This window comes from Cydia amplana, chromosome Z (genome assembly GCF_948474715.1).
Source record: "Cydia amplana chromosome Z, ilCydAmpl1.1, whole genome shotgun sequence".
Lineage (NCBI taxonomy): Eukaryota > Metazoa > Arthropoda > Insecta > Lepidoptera > Tortricidae > Cydia > Cydia amplana.
Window position 1 is genome coordinate 10,247,201 of NC_086096.1, and position 17,436 is coordinate 10,264,636.

Sequence of the window (17,436 nt, forward strand, 5' to 3'; positions counted from 1 at the left end):
AGAAAAAAAACATGTTTCATTCTTAACCTTAACATTACGATGTTATTCTTAAGCGGAGGCGTAAAGCATCAGGTGAGCAAATTTTGTCCCTCATATGACGCCGACGTCGCCTGTTTTTATGCAAAATGTGGGCCGCCCCCCTGGAGAAATGTCGTGGAATATGGGATAGGGCCCATTGGAATTTGCAAACCGGTTTGGCCAAATCGAATTAACTTCTATAGTTTTTAAGTATCATTAGTTCAAACCGCACCGTGTATGGCGTGTAGTCACTAAAGTCACTTGGTTTTGAGTCGACCAAATCGATTTGTCAATTTTACGGTTTGTTCGATCCTTGTCCATCCTAACGTCCCTACGTTAGGATGGACAATCAGAACTTAAAATTTTTTGGTTAATCCTATTCCATTATCGTTGTGAAAAGGAGATTTAAAAGCGAATGGTACCTACAAGTTTTTTTTTAATGGTCCGTAATGTCTGGAAAACCAGTTTGTTTGTCAGTAAAACATGGCGAGAAACCTAAGTCGCGCCTAGAATTTCTATACAGACAATTATACGAAAAAGCACATCTTTTACACGACAACAAAAACTTTGACTCAAAATAATTCTTAGAAACATTTGTACCTAATAATTTAGTTGCGTTGCGCGGTAGATCACAATTTCATTCATTGCTAAAGCTAAAACGGGAAAGCAGTATAACAGTAAGCAAGAAAGAGCGTGAGGTCTCGTGCGGTTCTGTCAGTTATCGGCGCGAATTCGTACATTTCCGTAAGCCGCGCGCAAAGCGACGCGGCGCGAAACCGCCAAACTGAACCGAAGTTTACCGCCAAGTCGATCTCTTTAATTAAGCCCATGCGAAAGTGAACCTTAAAACTCATGTAATAAGTTTCATTTTACTTTACCTGTTCGTACCAAGTTTTGACTTAACTCTATGAGAGTTAGACTCGACTCAATAATGGCGGCAATGTGCATGGCAACATTTTTCTTAGGGGTTTGGAATTGATTCGCGTTAGTACAATACAAACATCTCTTTCCTCAATATGTCAAACGAAAGTGACGCAGCAACAAATCGAAAAGTCGACTTATGGTACACTCACGTCGGTTTAGTCGACTTCAGGCCTAACTCGGTTTGAACCGGTTTGTGAAGTCGAACCGTAACATCGCTAGGGCCCAATACCTACATTCCAATCCCCCTTCACTCCACACTCGTTCGCGCCGCGATTCGCGCACGAGTGTGGAGGGTGCTCCATACTTACTTTACTCTTTGGGGGCTCCACGACTCTTCTCTTTCCCAACAGACTCTACCACAACACTATTATACGCAGATTAGACTCTCGCGCGAGCCACGAGACGAGCCGCAAGCCGCGCCACGAGACGCGAGTCCACCGCTTACACTCGCGTTCGGCTTGTCATTCGGTTATAAACCTTATGCCGTGCCGTTAGTGTTTAAATTATATTAGCTCGACGAGCTTGCGAGCCACGAGACGAGCCGCGAGCCCACCGCTTACACTCGCGTCTCGTGGCGGGCATGTTTACAGCCCCCTCCATACTCGTGCGCGAATAGCGGCGCGAAGCCGCGAACGCGAGTGTGGAGTCGATTTTCGCAGACAGCGAAATCGACCCAAACTCGCATTCGCGGCTTCGCCCGCGTTTCACGCACATAGTCTGGAGGGGGCCATGAATCTAGTATAACTGGATTGGGCATGAGTGGTGGGGATAACTGACAGAATGGGATAGTCTTATGTATCTTTCAGTAGGAGTAGCAGCGAAAGCGCTATTATTGTTTGTCCTTGTCACAGTCTCACATCTTGTTTTATTCCCCACCGTAAATTGACCACCGTGATTGGTCGAATTCATTTGTTGCCCACCATAACAAATAAATTCGACCAATCATAGCGGCGCAGTGCGACGCTATGATTGGTCGAATTTATATGTTTTGTCCCTCACGGAGGCACGCGTAGACCACTTCTATAGGATGCTACCTTCTATGGGAGGGGGCTTACCAAGCAGAAATGTACTGCAAACAGTGCAAACATTAAGAAACATAAGATGACATGACATTACGAGATACGAGTTTTTTATAGTAACTGCCAACAAGCGTTCACAATTAATTTAAAAAGCTTGTGTGGTGTTTAATACATTGCGGGCCGAATTATTTTGTATGGCTATAATTTTAATTGTATTTCTAAGCAAAATCTATCTCAATATACTTCTAAAGTTGTTTTTTTCTCGCTCTCACTTATGGGTGAGGCGCACCGTAGTCATGTGTTATGACTTTAACAGTACAGTGTAGTCTAAAGGCCCGTTCAAACGGGACAATTTTTCACCCAATCTGATTTTTTGTGTGATCCAGCCATACTCGTAAGTGTGTTCCGCGGAACCCTAGGGTTCCGCGACACCCCTGCAGGGGTTCCGCAAGAATTTAGAACACTATGCTTTAGTCGCCTCGAAAAATTTTACTATGCCGCCACCGTATTGTAGGGTTCCATCAAGTATTTAGCTTTCCAAAAGGGTTCCGTCAAAAAAAATATTGAGAACCGCTGGTTTGATCAGAGCCTCTGATCAAATCAGGTGGTGTGGACGCAAAAAATTAACGGGTTGCACTCCGGGAGTGCCGGCAGAAGTGAAAACTCAATGGCATTGTAACAGTTTTTCGATCAGGGTCTCAGGTCAGGTGCGACAAGTCACGTGTCGCAACTGTCGCAAGTTTAACATTTTTTCCCCACAAAAAGTGCACAGCGCCGCTAAAGAAGTTTTCACTTCAAAAATAAATTGACTCGCCGATCCATAGAGTAAAGTATATATACTTGGTCAACCAGATCTTGACAGTAGAAAAAGGCGGCAAATTTGAAAAATGTAGACGCGAAGGGATATCGTCTCATAGAAAATTTGAATTTCGCGCCTTTTTTTACTGACAAGATTTGGTTGACCAGCTATAATTATAGTGTGTCAAAGGTCTGTTTGATTTCAAATATAGACAGAGAGAATCATACTATCTTTGTCTTACTACTAGCACCCAAAAAAAAAAGGTTGAGTATAGTTTTTTGTTCCTATTTACTGACAAGATTTGGTTGACCCAGTATATTCGATTATTATATACTTTGAGTAAAGTGCACCGATCCCACTTGTTTCGCGGTAGGCCCTCAAAGTTGAGTTTTTGAACGTTTTCTGAAACTGTCAGTGTCAACTTGTTGTCAAAGTAATACCACTGATTGAGTAAATTGTTTCTCAATAGTTCTCAGTTTTCTTTCTGTAAGTAGCTACTGCATTAGATTATACAATAGGTAGTCGGTAGCTAAAAACAATAATTTATTCAAAGTAGCTATAAAATTTATTTACTGTTTAGTGTTCCACTTTGTGTTTATTGTTTCAAGATAAAGATGTCAATGTCATCAGCTGTTGATGTTTGAAAATAGCTAATCTTTACGTGACGATTGCAAGATTATAGACTGATTGTCAATTTACAACAAAAGCTAGGCTTTGTCCAAAGCTAAATACCATTATGAGTACATCGGCGGGCGGTGCATATAACTTTAAAGTCGTGTTGTTGGGCGAGGGATGCGTCGGCAAAACGTCACTTCTGTTGCGTTACATCGAGGACAAATTCAACGACAAACATCTTACTACGCTTCAGGTACAAGTTTAATTACCTTTTTATTACTTTGATGTTTTTGCCCTTATGACAAAGCATATCAGAGCTGCATATACTATTTTGTTAATTATATTAATTCTTGAATTACTTTCTAGGCTACTTTCCTTAACAAGAAAATAAATATAAACGGTAAGCGCATCAACCTCTCTATATGGGACACCGCTGGTCAGGAAAAGTTCCATGCTCTTGGGCCAATATATTACCGAAATTCTAATGGTGCAATCCTAGTTTATGACATCACTGATGAAGATTCTTTCATAAAGGTAATTTTACTGTCTGAAAACATGAATAATTTTGTGTTGTATGAATTTTGTTAGATGATTGTATGATGATTGGATCATATAATGTCAGCAAGCAACTTTTTACAGTGATATTTGGGTGTCTCTAGATGTCTTACTCTACATGCATAAGTTTAATATTTGCCTGCGATGGCTGTACTCTGCACCTCTAGATCATAGCATATCAAATAACAATGTATATTAATTACAGGTTAAAAATTGGGTAAAAGAGCTAAAGAAAATGCTTGGTCCGGACATTGTTTTATTGATAGCTGGCAATAAAATTGACTTGGAGCATGAGAGAACAGTGCCTCTTGAAGAAGCAGAAAGGTAAAATGTTCTAGAATTATTACTTGCATAGTTTTGCAGTAATGTGATTAAATTGCATCAATTAATTTGATAATTTTAATTTGTCTAATTACCTAAAAATGCAGTTACTAATGAATCTAACGAATAATGATGCTTTATTCTGTTTTAGTTATGCAGCAATGGTTGGTGCCAAACACTTCTACACATCTGCAAAATTAAATCAATGTGTAGAGGATCTTTTTTTGGAGCTGACGCGTGAAATGGTTGAAAAACTTGAACAAAACTCCCAGCGGGAAGAAAACCGATCTTCTCGGGTCCTAGTGGTTGACGATGAGGCTCCTGCTCAATCCTCTTGTTGTTCCGGCTCCAGAAGCAATTAACCATCTTTCATCACTTGTGGACAATAACTTAACGTCTCAGCTTGTTTTTAGTATAAAGATGATTACCTATATTATTATTAAACTTAACCTTTTCAATGCAATATGATAACAAACATCTCTATGTTTGAAGACACTAAACTCATCATTCATATGTAGATAGTCATTGATAAGACTTTGAACAGTTAATATGTGTAAGTAATATTGGGATTTAATTTTAAAGTAAATCAAAGTAGATTTAAATCTACTTTATTGACATTTATTTAATTGACTTTTTAATTTTTATTCTTTAAAACTAAATGAAATGAGCAACACGAGTTAGCATTTACAAAGCATTAAACCTGGTTGTAAGGATGTGATGACACCAAATGATTCTAATGTCTATTATCTATTTTATCAAAATTTATATACTTATATCAAAAAGATCGAACAAATAAATAAATAATATACTATACCTTTAATTTTTGTTACAGTTATATGTATTGTTATGAGTGATATATTTACGTAAACGTCTATCTACTCAGTAGTTTCGGATGCTGCGCTATAAATGTCCGCGTTTTTTTTTAATTGTATGAAAATTGTTGTAGGAATCATAGCAAATACAGTACATAAGGTTTATGTAACATAAATATCGCAAATAAACATTAAGGTCTAACAGTCAATGTATTTTTAATATGATCATAAATAATTGGAAGTGTGTACTATCTTATTTAAGCTATGCAATTATTAAAACACGACCGCTTGGTCAAGTTGTTTTCTAGCTGTTTTATGAATTTTAAAGCATGTAGATAAGGCGAATATACAGACTCGCTTGTTAAACTAGCCTGTACTGCATAAATGACAGAAAGGCCATGCTTAACAGGTTAAGGTCTAACTCAGGTCTAAGCTTGTAAAGTCACCCTCTACTACCCATATACTAGGTTTTAAATACTGTTATGTGATCCAGTCCTTTCATCCACATCTTGTGTCATCAGTAGTAGCTGTGTGTAGTAATTAGGGGTTGCTCCCGGTACTGAGTTTGTATGGCGAGAACCGGGAATTTCCCGGTTCCGGTACTGTATTTGTATAGAAAACCAGTACCGGGAGCAATCCCTAGTAGTAATTCAGGCACTTCCCTTAATCTCAATGCTATACTATACTGTCGTTGCTAAAATCGTTCCCCGAGTATACATAGCGTAGTACTACCTACCGGCAAATGGATAACTTGGGATACGAGGGGTGCCAGAAAACAGCAATTCTTCAACACTATGAAATAATGTTAGCTAGTTTAAAAAAAACCCTAAAACGTATATAGCAATCGTGCAGTATTTCCCTCATGTCCCAAGTTTACCCTTTAGCCAGGCTCATGGGAGCCTGGGGTCCGCTTGGCAACTATTCCCAAGAATTGGCATAGGCACTAGTTTTTTTTAGACTGCCATCTGACCTTTCAACCCAGAGGGTTATAGGCCTTATTGGGATGGGATATAATCAACTAGGAACCTTTATATTTTCGCCATGTCCGTCTGTCTGCCCATCTATCCGCCCGCGGCTTTGCTCCGTAATCGTTTGTGCTAATTCGTTAGTGTTAATGTATTCCTTTTATGATTTTAAAATGAAACATCTAAACTGACTTAGTTTTGTATCCAAAATTAGACATAGAAAACTGGCGTTAAAATAATTGTAGTTATTTGTTTTAATATGGGGCAAAGCTGTTGTTTAACAGCTCGTATTAATATTGATGCCCGAGCAAGCGAAATATGCCAAAATTGCGTAATGCCAAAACCACGAGCATGCAATCTTGAGCGTTGCGAGGGTTTAAAGGACACACCACACATTGCCACTCTTGTTGACAAAATGCTCTTGTTGACTTATTCGTTAGTATTTGAAATATAAAGAGAGCCTTTACGATGTGAAAAATATATTTTTGTGAAGATAAGATATATGTATAAACATTTTAAAATATACAATGAGTCTTAGTTTGAACTATGAAAGTAAAAAGTCAGATTAATAAATTGCATAATATAAACAACATCATGGTGATTGCATTAAACACATCCTCCTGCAAACATCATGTCGCATGGTATCTGATTTTGGATACCACTGTATTCTACAAGGACTATGTTAAAGGCAATATTTAAAATAAAACAATGGTGTAGGTTAACAACTTTCTAATAATATATGCTATGTGTGAGAAGTAATAGATATACTTACTAATAAATTTCACAACAGTAAACAAAGCCTACGTTTAGACTAACATGCACTGAACAGTGTGCTCAGAAATGAATTGCTGCTTTAAATTTTGTATCAAGCTAGTATTAATATACAATTTGTACTGTGTGTCGGGGTGAACATATACAATTAACTTGTAATGTTAAAATATATTAAGGTTTTGTCTCGAGCCTTCCATACTACCTTTCACCTTTATGATTTATTGGCTTATAACAGCTACAATTATAAGTCCAACATACATCTACCAAACATGTTACAGTCACGTGTAAAAATATCGATACGGATATATTGCCAAAAATATGTATACACTACTTTTAATATATATAGGCGATAAGATCGAGTATACATAATTTTGGCACTTTGTTCGTATCGTTATTTTTAGACGTGACTTTATATACAATATCAGATCAACAAAAGTATAAATGCAGACAATTTTGTTTGGTTAATAAACTGATATTAAATTTGTTAACTCTGCTTTAAGCAGTTCGACGCGTGAAATAGAAACACATCTGTACCGAAGGAATACGGTATCAAATAAATTGTTATTACAGTTATACCAGTTAACTGTTAAGTCATTGAGATTGTGCATTATTAAAAGCTACATATTATTATATTAGTCTACGACAGCATGTGGCCTGTAACACGGGCGAATAATTAAAACGTAGATTCTACTCCTCAAACAATAAAACTTTTGTTCAACAACTTTTTGAAATTATGTAGTCTTAAGATTGTCCCTTTTTCAAACAATCTAAATAATATTTTCAATGTACTTTAAATTCCGTCTAATTGACATTGCCTGTCGGTCTTGTCACTGTACAGGCATAATCAGTTTCGTGATATATTGCGTGTTCGAATAAATTTTAAAGTGTTTTAAAATCCAAACTACAAGTTATTTTTAAAAGTCGTTGAACAAACATTGTCTAGTTTGAGGAGTAGAATCTACGTTTTAATTTTTTGCCCGTGTTACAGGCCCCATGCTGTATAATGGTTTAGGAACATGATATGATAATGCTACGTAGAGGCTTACGAAGCATGTTTTGCAATTATTATAGTGTGGATGTATGTATAGCGTTAATCACATTTAATGATTTTAATAAAAAAATATTCGATCATAAAAGTGTATGTCTCAGACTCTCAGTTGATACAATTTACAAAATACAGGTTTCATACAGACAAATCGCAGTAATGGCAACACACAACACCCGCTAGCTAACCAACCCAGCAGACTTATATATAATGTAATTTAAAGCCCTGAAGTAACGACGCATCACCAAACTGGCCTGAGACCACGCACAATAATAATGGAAAAGGTTTTCAAAACAAGGGAATAAACATCGGATTTTATACCACATTCAAAGGTCTTAGGCGATATTATGCCCCACCACGCATAATAACGTTACGTTAACGTTTTTCCAATGTAATAAGGGTTATTATTAATAGGTATGCATTGTGGAGCAATATTGATGAGACATCGACACAGTTAACCTTTTCCACGCCGTGTCAAACATGCAAACTGTCACTCACATCATTGAAGTGTCAAAACTGAAGTTGAACTTTATGTATATGTACGTAGGTCGATGTTGCTCTGTGGTCTGTGACCGATTAATCGGTCTTTGGCATTGAACCTACGGTGCGCATATATCGGTCATTGGCGTTCAAAAGGTTAATCCTAATTCCACTAAACAGGCTCTTTCATCGTGCTTGATAACCAGCAGAGCTTTTCCATGTCACGGTCCGACAACGCTATGAATTTTTTGTTTTTGGAAATTTTAAAGTCAAACGTCTGTTTGTGCTTATTATCACAGTTCACTTGTGTTTTGCTGATGTTTACTTTTGGAAGTTCTATTGGCCTTTCTAGTTCGCTACTCGGAACTAGACTGTGTCACTTCTCGGTCTCGTTCTCTTTGATTGTTACTCTTTTTTTGGAAGGCGCTTTGGATTTAGAGACAGGAGCTTCTACAGTGTCTTGAATCTCGGTGACGGTGACTCTGTCAACGCCCTGCGCCTCCGTGTCCAGCGGGGGAAGGTCCAGCAAATACGGCATCATGCTGCGGGACTTTTCCTCTGATGACAGCCATTCCATCTAGAAAACAAACGTAAACACTTAGTCATGGGGTGGTTTGACATGCAAGTCATGGTGTGTGCAATGCGCGACCCTATTTGTGGAATTAAGGCCCTGTACAAGTGAACTTCTGTATTTAATGGTGTTTAGTGATTTTGAATGACATTTGTAACGGTGAATCTCTTAAAAAAATGGTGTAAAGTGGTGAACTCACTAGAAGCGCTGGTGGCCTAGCGATAAGAGTGTGCGACTTGCAATCCGGAGGTCGCGGGTTCAAACCCCGTCTCGTACCAATGAGTTTTTCGGAATTTATGTACGAAATATCATTTAATATTTACCAGTCGCTTTTCGGTGAAGGAAAACATCGTGAGGAAACCAGACTAATCACAATAAGGGCCTAGTTGACCCTCTGGGTTGGAAGGTCAGATGGCAGTCGCTTTCGTAAAAAAAAGCGGCCAAGTGCGAGTCGGACTCGCCCATGAAGGGTTCCGTATTTAGGCGATTTATGACGTATTAAAATGACGTATTATTTTAGAAGTTACAGGGGGGGGGGGGACACATTTTACCACTTTGGAAGTGTCTCTCGCGCAAACTATTCAGTTTAGAAAAAAATGATATTAGAAACCTCAATATCATTTTTGAAGACCTATCCATAGATACCCCACACGTATAGGTTTGATAAAAAAAAAATTTTGAGTTTCAGTTCTAAGTATAGGGAACCCCAAAAATTTATTGTTTTTTTTCTATTTTTGTGTGAAAATCTTAATGCGGTTCACAGAATACATCTACTTACCAAGTTTCAACAGTATAGTTCTTATAGTTTCGGAGAAAAGTGACTGTGACATACACGGACAGACGGACAGACAGACAGACATGACGAATCTATAAGGGTTCCGTTTTTTGCCATTTGGCTACGGAACCCTAACTAGTGTCCACGCCACAGAACAAGTAGAATGGCGATGCGAGCAGGGTACGTGTCGCCGCCGGTTATGAGCAAACGCTCGCATGCTAGTACTCGCCCGCGCTGACCGAAAAACGTAAACATGCCTTTTGCGCCACAATAACGTTCAGATTAAGAAGCGAGACATCAAATCTGTCTAAAGGAGGCGTATCCATTCACCAGGCACACAAGTTTTTACTACCGTTGCGCGAGAAATGTGGAGAGGAACGAGCGGCGACACCGGTTCCGATACTAACTGGGCGCGATAGCCGTTCTAACCTCTTTAATATGTTCTGTGGTCTACGCCAATTCTTGGGATTAGTTGCCAAGCGGACCCCAGGCTCCCATGAGCCGTGGCAAAATGCCGGGACAACGCGAGGAAGATGATGAAAGTGGTGAACTCACTTTCTGCCGGTGATCCTTTACAGCGTCGTCGCAGATTTCTATGCACATCTCGCGGGTGAGGCGTCCGTCGTCGGAGGCGTAGGCGGCGGCCTGCCACGCCACGCCGAGCTTGGACAGCGCGCGCCCGGACATGCCGGCCGTGCGCGCCGCCAGCAGGCTGCACAGCTCGCCGTAGTCGAACTGGTCTACGCTCAACCGTCTGCCGGCGAAACATGACATAATGAGACATTATATAACAAGAAGCATTGCTTGCGGACTGGATTTTGATAAAAAAATAAATAAAAAGTCATTTATTGTCGCAAAACACAGTAACAACATAAAACAAACAAGGAAAAAGAAAAAAGACACAATAAGCACATAAGTCCAATAGGGTTGCTGACTGTATAAATATATATATGTTTAATTATAACTATGTAGAAGGAGGAGTTAATTTGAACGTGACGTCGTGTGTGCGTTTCATATACACTAGTATCTAACCGTTCCGACAGTTCGAGAAAAAAAAAGAACTTGATTTGACCTGACAGTCAACCACCCTATAAGGGCAATAAGCATTAATTACAGCAGCAGCATTGATGAGCGTATGACATAGACAAAAAAACATCGTCATGTGCAGTGACAGTCTTTTCATGCATTATACCGTGTAATAACATAGATATTTTTACCTCTTTCCTTCAGAAGCAGGCTGAAGCACAAATTTGTCAAAGTAAAGGCGGATCAAACGTTCGCGTTCCTCGAGGCCCGGCAGCCCGAACTCGATCATCTTGTCCAGACGGTCGTTGATGGCGGAGTCGAACTGCTGCGGCGTGTTGGAGGCCAGCACCAGCATGATGCGGTTGCTCTGGTCTGACGTGCGGTACAGGAACGCGTTCAGAGCTGCCCGCAGATCTTCACTGATCCTTTCCGAGGAACGTTTTCTAAGGAATGCGTCGGCTTCGTCGATGAATAGAAGTACACCTAAAATAAGTTTCTAATGTCAAGTTTGGTTGAAAATACAGACAGAGTTACTAACGAATTTATAATGTTAAGTAGGGATTATAGAAACGGTTAGGGAAAAAGTTTATATTACGCCTATCGTGTCTAAAGGGGGTAGGTATTCATAAAATCTACAGTTTATGAAATATGTTTTACCTTTCTTGCTGGTGTTGGCCCAGTCGAACACTTTGTGGATGGCGGCGACTGCGTCCTTGCCCATGGGCGCCACGTCGCCCCCCGTCAGGATGGCGTACTCCATGCCCGAGTGCTTCGCCAGTTTCTGCAACACACAATCGTAGCACGACCAAATCAATAAGACCGAGAGTAATTTACACAACAATTCCAATTGCGTTTTACAATGAAAGACAGTTCTCGAAATGACTATCAACAAGTATTTTATCGTAATCCATTATTTTGGACGACGTCGAATTAAGGGTTAATATAAGAATGCGTCCATGTACAATTTATGGAATCCAAAACGAATAAAATTGTATATATTTATACAATAAATAACTGAAGTTGAATTTTTGCCATAGCATGCGCTTTCATGAGTTTTATCCATAGATATTTCTGTTGTTTTATCTCTACACCACGCACTTTAAATATTGCTAATTTTCAACATTCGTAATCTGTTATTCGCATGGTAAATAACGTTTGCGTCACTATATAAGTAATTATGACTCATCTTACCTTAGAGAACAAGGTTTTGCCGGTGCCAGGCGGCCCGTACATGAGTAGGTTCCGGTAGAAGCCCTTATTCATGCGCGTGTTCTTGGTGGCGATGGCGATGTCGCGCAGCCGCCGCTCCAGCGTCGGCGCCAGCACCACGCCGGCCAGCGCGTCCGACGGCTTGCGGAAGTTCGCTATTGCCTTCGACACCGTAAGGATGGGATGCTTCACCGCTTCCAGTAGAGAGAATCTCGATGTTTCATTTACGAGACTTGGTTTACCTGAAAGACGGAAGTAAGTCTTGTAAACGCCCCTTCAAAGCGATTGATTAGCAGTCTCAACAATTGAACTCACAAAAATAAGCTTAATTGACACCATTATAACATGTAACAATAAGTTTTCCATATAGATAGAAATCATTGTGCAAGCTGGAAATTCGTTAACACGTTCACTGTACCCATACAAAATGATATGACTAAGTCACACGTCCAAATGTGCTTCCACTTTGAAGTTGTGAACCCATAGTGCAGTGGTTCCTAACCTTTTCAGTCCGGTCACCCCTATGACTAACTAGGAAACCTGATTTTACCCCTCCTCCCAATGGTAATAAATAATAAAACGTGTACGTTTGTTGCATTGTTATATTAGGTTAGCTTATTTACCCCCGTAAAATACCAGTTTTACCCCCACGGGGGTAATTACTCCCAGGTTAGGAACCACTGCCATAGTGGAAGCACGGACTCCTGAAAAAAAGATTAATGACCCCACAGTGGGGGCACCCGGAACGTGTAAATAATCGATTGAAACTTGTCTTGTTGGATTACTGGTTTAGGTACTTACCAATTCGGGCTTCAATGAATCTTGCAGTGACAGATGTAGCTCCCTTGGCGGTGTAAACTCCGAGCGCTACAAGTGACAGGCCTCCAGCTGCTGCTAACGTCTTGTCCCAATCTGTCACTAATGCATTTAACCCGGTGCCTATGACACTGCCTGCTGTCCTGTTTTATCAAATATTTGGTTAATTGTTGTTATTACTATTTTAACACGAAGAAGTTTCTACAAAATTAAATGCTTGAAGTATTACTTACTTTATACTCTCCAAAATAGTAGTACGGTTCTCAGCAGCTTTCAATCTGATTTGCTCAAGATTGATGTCTCGATTTTCACGATCAGCCTTTGCCCTAGCTCTCGCTTCAGCTTCAATAGCCTTCAGTTTGTTTTTCTCGCGGAGTTCCATTTCATGTTCTATTGTAGCGCGACGTAATGCTTCTTGCTTTGCAACACTTTCTTCTTGTCTGTATATAATTAAAAACGGTTAATAAGTTTACTTAACAGCAAAACTCTTGACTGGTCTTTGGTTGACCATGTGGCATTGCAATAATTCTGCAGTGTGGGTTTAACTTCTGACACGGTGTCACCCTCTAAACGGCTCCAACTAAGGCCATGCCAATGGCAAAGGATCTTAAGAGGTATCAGGTATCAATTTGTCCCTCATGTATGTTCAGTGAACATGAATGGTATTTTGGAGGAGTTTTTGTCAATGGTTTTTAAATTTTCTATAATATTACTTTTTGTTTGATCCATACTGAATGCTACACCCAATATAATTAGTATTAAGTAATGCATGTTACTTACTTCTTTAATATCTCATCTTGTGACCTCTGTTGTTGGACTAGCTGCTCCTCGTAACGCTTCTTTGCTAATTGGTCTTGATATTGCGCCCGCATTTGGTGTTGCTTTGTTTCTTCCTATAATACATGTATATGACAGTTTTATTCAATTGAGTAATTGAAATAGATGCCATGTAATAATATGATTATGCATAAAACTCATGTTTGCTATGTATATTATATGGTCATATTGCATTATCATCAAAGTAATATAGGTATTTTTACACGACTGCCCAAAAAAAGGAGTGTATTGTTTTTAAAACAGTTTCGTAAATATCCTTTATTGGGTTAAGCAAGCACCCATCGAAACATACTGGATAATATGACATTAAATTAGTTAAAAGTTGTCCATACCTGTAAGGTCTTTCTTCTTTCTTCATAGTCAACTTTTTTCTGTTCCACCTTGGACTGTTCTATGGCGGCCTCATATTCCTTGATCTTGGCCATCTGCTCTTGTTGCCGCGTGCCTTCTTGAAGTTTGCTGAGCTCCAATGCATCTTTTGCATGCCCTGTGAAAAATTTATTGGATTAGGGTTCTATTTAGCAGGTTATGAGACCTGCTAAATAGAACCCTCTGATGAAATAAATGGTCTGATGATATTATAATAAAAGTAGCAGGGGCCAACTGGATCTGGGAGGCCGAAGACCGCAAAAAATGGAAGAATCTGGAAGAGGTCTATAATCTCTTAAGAGTAAGAGATATTGTTATTCAGTTTACCCAGAAATAAAAAGGTTTTTTTATTTATTAAATATTTATTTTATAATACTCTTTAGTAACCAGTAAGGCAAAGTAGAAGATTTTAATGGTAAAATGTATTTTAGAAGAGTAACAAGTTTTAGTGTGTTTTTAGGGTTCCGTACCTCAAAAGGAAAAAAACGGAACCCTAATAGGATCACTCGTGCGTCTGTCTGTCTGTCCGTCCGTCTGGCACAGCCTATTTTCTCCGAAACTACTGGACCAATTAAGTTGAAATTTGGCACACATATGTAAGTTTGTGACCCAAAGACGGACATGTAACGCGTAAACAAATGAATTTTAAATATGGAGGCCACTTTTGGGGGGTAAAAGAGAAAATTAAAAAATAAAGTTTTTCAAACTATATCGTGTTATATATCAAATGAAAGAGCTTATTTTGAGAATCTCAAATATATTTTATTTATAATTTTAAAATAAATAGTTTAGCAGTTATTCAAGAAAATAGGCAAAAAATGACCACCCCCCCCCCCCCCCCGTTTATCTCTGAAACTACTGGGGTCTAAAATTTTGAAAAAAATACACTAAATAGTTCTTTACCTATAGATGACAGGAAACCCTATTAGACATGTGCAGTCAAGCGTGAGTCGGACTTAAGTACTTAGTTTTTGATCCGACCCCTACGGGTTTTTTAAAGACATTTTACTCACTTTTCATTAAAAAAAATATATTGTTATAAATACATGTAACGTAAAAAAATGAATTTTAAATATGGAGGCCACTTTTGGGGGGTAAAAGAGCAAATTAAAAATAAAGCATTTCAAACTGTATCATGTTACATATCTAGAGATGGGTAGGGGTGAGTAAATACTGAGTATTTACTCGGTATTTACTCAAAGCACCCGATAAATACCCGTATTTACTCATTTAGGTGGGTAAAAACGATTGCTTATAAAATATTCAAAGAGATTTAAGAACAAAATTGTCTGTTATTGAAGAATGCTAAAAAATCAAAAGCATATAGGATGCTTAATTTTGGAAAAAAAGGTAATTATCAGTGAGAGGCAAATTGTGATAATGTATAGTTAACAATTTTGTTTTAAATAAGAATATATTTACTTTAAAAATATGGTACTTAAATTCTATCGATGTTCTAGATAACTGCATGTCGCGCAAAAGTGCATCTTTACGCGGCACTTACGACCTTTTATTAAGGGTTTTTTAAAGAAAACTCAAAAATGGCTCAACCAATGATGTTCAAAATATAGTTGTTTGTACTCTATTATACGGATAATCTCCCGATATATTTTTATATTTTTTCTGAACTTTGGTTCGAAAGTTATAGAGAGATAAACATTATTTTGGCCTTTCGAAACAGTTTTTTTCCAAAAATATTCAATTTATCCAAAAAAGTTCTTAGAAACATTCCAGTTATTTTTAAAGACCCATTTAATGATGTGCAACACGTTGGTGGACTGAATATTTTTTTGTGACGTTTAGTTACATGTATGGAGTGTCCCTCTTAAAAATACATTTCTTATAATTTTGAGTATATAATCCAGTAGCGGCCTACAACATACACCTATATTTCAAATTTATATGCCCTTTTCAGCACTCTAAATAGTTTATACCCACCAATTTCGGTACAAACGAGTAAATACGGGTATATTGAGTAAATACTGAGTATTTACTCGATATTCACCCGTGAGTATTTACTCACTAAGTCACTACCCATCTCTATACGTATCAAATGAAAGAGCTCATTTTGAGAATCTCAAATATATATTTTTTATAATTTTAAGATAAATAGTTTAGCAGTTATTCAAGAAAATAAGCAAACAATGACCATCCCCCCTCCTTTATCTCTAAAACTACTGAGTCTAAAATTTTGAAAAAAGTACACTAGTTCTTTACAATACATTAGTTACAATAGTTCTTTACCTAAAGATGACAGGAAAACCTATAAGAAATGTGCAGTTTTTGATGGGTGTTTTAAAGACATTTTATTTTACTCACTTTTCATAAAAAAAAAACATATTGTTAAAAATTTTGTAATGTACGGAACCCTTGGAACGCGAGTCCGACTCGCACTTGGCCGGTTTTTGTTTTCTATTTTTCCTACATACATTTTTTCCAACCAAATCATAGTAAAGGTTAAAGCAGGGGTTCATAATCTTTTTCAATACGTGACACACTTTTGCAAGTTTAAAATTAATCTCGGCGCCCTAACCTAGCTAGGCTGTTTGAAATAAAGGATTGCCTCACGGCGCCCCGGGCGCACCACATTCAAATTGTGATTTTAATTTAATATTGAGTTAGGTTCGGGTTAATTAGCATTTGGTAACTCTTGGTCGAGTAGAATTATTATCATAAAATTTCAAGGTTCAATAGGCACTTACGAGCTCATGTTTCCCTTATATGTAAATGTTAAGTGTTTTTTGTTGCAGTTTAACTTTCTATTTACGAGTCACGATTATTGTACTTAAAACCTACATAGTCATGAGCGATTTAACAATGCTAAGTGTCCATATATTTCTCTTAACTGAAAGCTAAAATGTATTCAGCCGTCTGCAGTGTGCTTTTAGGTTATAGGGTCGCATTATGCAATAGTATGAAATACTGATAATAGTGATTACAGATCGAACTTACTGGACTGCTCCAACTCTTTAGCGGCCTGCGCAGCTCTTTCAAGAGCGCTGGAGTCGAACCGATAAGCTTCCATGGCTTTCTTTTCTGCTTTTGTGAGGTTAACTGGGGGTGCCGCCGCACCCCCGTTATTACCCATCGGGTCATCGGTTGGCGGCTGCGGAGGTTTCGTACTATACCCAAATAACCAGGACATAGTTCACACAGATAACTTTAATTCATTAAATATGCAAAATAAATGTGGTTAAAAAGATAAAATTCCAATACGACCCCACAGGATCTTCTGTGACTTATGTCGGACGTGACGGACGTGCTTATCATCAATCCTACCAACCACAGATAGAATAGAATAGACAAAGGTCATAGAAGGTAGCATCCTATAGAAGTGGTCTACGCGTGCCTCCGTGAGGGACAAAACATACGCATTGCAAAACAGACGCTATGATTGGTCGAATTTATTCGTTGCCCACCATAATCCATACTATAGTGCGTCAAAGGACTGTCTTATTTCAAACATAGACAGAGAGAATCATACTATCTTTGTCTTACACTAGAACTAG

The 17,436-nt window shown here is 38.4% G+C and overlaps 2 protein-coding genes across 2 annotated transcripts; one reads left to right on the forward strand and one right to left on the reverse strand.

Moving 5' to 3' along the window:
• Positions 1 to 3,172: 3,172 nt before the first annotated feature.
• LOC134661756 (ras-related protein Rab-21) lies at positions 3,173 to 4,815 on the forward strand. The gene is made up of 5 exons (XM_063517941.1): positions 3,173 to 3,246; positions 3,369 to 3,628; positions 3,742 to 3,909; positions 4,136 to 4,254; positions 4,403 to 4,815. The coding sequence occupies exons 2-5, from the start codon at positions 3,497 to 3,499 to the stop codon at positions 4,611 to 4,613; spliced, it is 630 nt and encodes a 209-aa protein (XP_063374011.1). The 5' UTR covers positions 3,173 to 3,246; positions 3,369 to 3,496; the 3' UTR covers positions 4,614 to 4,815.
• A 3,658-nt stretch (positions 4,816 to 8,473) lies between these two features.
• Positions 8,474 to 17,162, reverse strand: LOC134661457 (ATPase family AAA domain-containing protein 3A homolog). Its single transcript, XM_063517555.1, has 10 exons — positions 16,880 to 17,162; positions 13,891 to 14,045; positions 13,502 to 13,614; positions 12,955 to 13,161; positions 12,707 to 12,864; positions 11,888 to 12,147; positions 11,354 to 11,477; positions 10,888 to 11,179; positions 10,226 to 10,424; positions 8,474 to 8,901 (listed from the first exon to the last, which is right to left on the reverse strand). Exons 1-10 carry the CDS (start codon positions 17,070 to 17,072, stop codon positions 8,701 to 8,703), a joined length of 1,902 nt encoding a protein of 633 aa, XP_063373625.1. The 5' UTR covers positions 17,073 to 17,162; the 3' UTR covers positions 8,474 to 8,700.
• Positions 17,163 to 17,436: the final 274 nt, after the last annotated feature.